Source organism: Eurypyga helias, unplaced genomic scaffold (assembly GCF_000690775.1).
Source record: "Eurypyga helias isolate BGI_N326 unplaced genomic scaffold, ASM69077v1 scaffold1623, whole genome shotgun sequence".
NCBI lineage: Eukaryota > Metazoa > Chordata > Aves > Eurypygiformes > Eurypygidae > Eurypyga > Eurypyga helias.
The window spans coordinates 16176-19412 of record NW_010240324.1 but is presented as its reverse complement, the minus strand read 5'-3'; the positions used below and the strand labels follow the sequence as shown (position 1 = coordinate 19412).

At 39.5% G+C, this 3237-nt stretch overlaps 1 protein-coding gene across 1 annotated transcript in view; it reads left to right on the top strand.

Annotated features, from left to right (window-relative positions):
• Positions 1–581: 581 nt before the first annotated feature.
• The window catches only part of VIPR2 (vasoactive intestinal peptide receptor 2), a gene marked incomplete at its 5' end in the record, with an annotated part of 13038 nt that continues 10382 nt past the window's right edge, over positions 582–3237 (top strand). The window contains one exon of the mRNA XM_010148395.1: positions 582–723. Within this exon, the coding sequence (XP_010146697.1) occupies positions 582–723 (142 nt within the window). The remainder of the gene's footprint in view (positions 724–3237) is intronic.

The window sequence follows — 3237 nt, the reverse complement described above, 5'->3', positions numbered from 1 at the left end:
TTGTCATTTGTTTGTCAGGCTTTCACATGGACTAAAGAAGAGAAGTTTTACATCTCACTGGATAGAAAAGATAGGCAATCTAATGTTTTGAATGCATTTTTTAATTGCTCCTGCATACACTTGCATCTTAGGATGAAAAGCCAATACATAGCAAAATGCAGGGGTTAAATAAAAAATTAAACCAGAAAATAATAGGTGAGAGCATGTCTGAAATATATCCAGGATAATCTAAGTTTTACTTGAAAGAAAAACACTGGAATGAGTGCACACACCGAAGGTTATAATAATCTATGTTTATTGTCAGCTTTTGTTGAAGTGTGGGAGAAATACCACTGGGATCTTTTGGTCTGTGATACTGAAGAGAAGAAATACTTTATTTGTATATTTTGGACAGCCTATAATGCTGATGAGGATGATGATGATAAAGGAAAATAGCAAGGCAGCACTGACAATACGACAGGGGAGGAAAGGGTAGGCTCTTACACAATGTTCATATTGCTAAGAAATGACCAGAGAGTAATAGAAGTCTGTTCAAGAGATTTCTCAAAAGCTGAAATGCCTGTTTTTAAATCTCTTCTTAGAAAACTTCATTGTACTCGGAACTACATCCATCTGAACCTGTTCCTCTCTTTCATTCTAAGAGCAATCTCTGTTTTAGTCAAGGATGATATTCTCTATTCCAGCTCCAACACAGCTCACTGCCCAGAGGATCAAACATCATGGGTAATAAACTTCATGTGCTACCTGCTATAATACTGTTGTGTCACTAAATTTTCCTCCCTGATCCTTTCAAATGTTTAGGAATACCAAGCTGGCGATATAGACAATTCTGCAGAGAATATAATGACTAGCAAAATGCTCTATTCAAAGTAGCCAGAGAAGGAAAGTTGCAGCACAAGTAAGAGAAGTTAATGTTGTTTTCCATGCCCATGAAGGGACAGCATGTCATCTGCCAAAACGAATTATAGCTCAGAATAAGTATGGCCACTGGATTAATCGGCTGGGAGAATTTAAAGCAAACCAGAGTGCCATCAGCTGGGAACTATCAAAGGCACCTTTTCTGGAAATGTTCCAGCAGCTTTATCCGGGGTCCAGGAATTGGACAGGTATCAATGGAGGGAGAAAAATGAGCCAGGGAATTAAATATATGCAGGAGTTGTCTTTATCAATTCCTCTGTTCTTTCTGGCTGTGATAGAAGTGTTGTCGTGTACATGCTTGCAAGCTAATATGTTTACTGCATTTTCATGCACAGGGGTTAAAAAAAATCTTGCTGTTAAAAGACTGACCACTGTATGATATTCCCCATTCTCTGTCTCCATTGTTTCAGTCAAAGTTCCTGCAGAAGAACCCTACAAATATTGCTGAATACTTTCTGAATTTAATTTACTACAGTTTAAGCTTGTGAGAAAGAAATGGAAGGAAGATATTTTTATACTGATGAAGCCACATTGCCCCAAGGCATAAAGTTCTTAGCAGTGACTACCAAGCTGTATGTCTGAATTCAGCATCTGGGATATTTCTAACGAAGACAAATAGGCTCTGAGTTAGTGGACCCAAAGTAGGCAAAGCAGTTAGTAGGCAGACTGCTGGGGCTAATCAAAACTTTTTAGGTCCTTGAAAGATCAGTCCGTGGACTCTCAAAATACTACTGCATTTCTGCAACTTCTTTTATTCTCCAGTTATTCTTGGCTGCAAAGCCTCATACTTTTCTATTTGAATATGTCCAATTTTGTGGACTGTTGAGTAATTTCTGTTGCATTATATGTGGGGTGATCTGACACCACCCCGGCAAGGCTGTTTTGCCTTGCATTGGCTGGATGCTACCTGTCTTATGTAACAGCATGTGGGGTTTGCCCCATTTGTCACGTGTGTGTGATGTTCCACCGTTCTGCTGCACGCACAGAAGTCTAAAAGCACACAACTCAAAATGCAGTGTAACTAGGTCCTGAATCTGAATGACACAGAGCCATGATTTGGCTAACGGTTTGCTGACGGATACCTTTGCTGTTCAGCATTTGGAAATACACCTGATACAGGATTATTTGCATGAGGAAGGGAAAATAGTTTGATGTGGGGTTCTGGTATGTAAACTGAAAATCTAATACGGGGAAGTATTGTAAATTAAAAGAGATTAATACACCTGATACAGGATTATTTGCAGGAGGAAGGGAAAATAGTTTGATGTTGGGTTCTGATATGTAAACTGAAAATATAATACGGGGAAGTATTGTAATTTAAAAGAGATTTCAAAAAAATTAGACTTTGCTGACCTAGTTAGTAGTCATAAGCCTAAAAGCAAATTTCATCTTGCACTTTGAAATGTTTAATTACATGTTTAATTTTCTCCATGTTAAATTTTCTGTCCCATTACTAGTCTACCATGGATATCCCTTCAGTGGATAGAAAGTCCAGAAGTAAGATTAGTTTATTCAGTTTCTTCACTGAAAGGGTTGTCAGGCATTAGAGTGGGCTTCCCAGGGAGGTGTTGGAGTCACCATCCCTGGAGGTATTTAAGAGAAGTGTGTACAATATACTTTACTGGTGGACTTGGCAGGCTTAGATTAATGGTTGGGCCTGATGATCTGAAAGGTCTTTTCCAACCTAAAGATTCTGTGATTGGTTTTACCCAACTAGATCACTGAACTACGAGGTTTCTCTGGGCTTCTATGTTTCTCGCTGGACAGTTTATGTCATCGGCTTTAGGACTTTCTCTGGATGCACCTGTCTCTCTTCATGAGCTGTATAAGAAGCCAGGTGGCTAGTAGTTGGCTAGCTTTCACCACAAACCTTTCTTGTAGGCAGCTACAATTAGGTGAAATTAATTCAGGCATTGGGGTCTTACTTAGTTGTCTATATAGACATGTACACAGGCCTGTTACTTGGGATGCACTGAGATGTTGGAGACACCACGAAGGGCTGATGGATACAAAGAAGTATCTCTAGGAGGTTTGTGCCCTTGTGGCTTAGCAGCTGGTGACTGGAGTCCCTGAGGGCATCTGGCTTCATAATAGACACCTACGTTTAGACAGAGGAATCAATCACTAAATAAGTTACCTACTTCGGTATTTGGTGTACTTGGAGTTTTAACAGAAACAGTGGCAGTATGAAGGGTATTTAAAATGGGGAAGGGAATAAAGCAGGCAGAAACTAGATGTTTTATTTAGTCCATTTTGTTTAGTCTGTTACGCTCACCGTATCATCACATTTCTCAGCTCGGTCTCAGCAGAAACATTTTT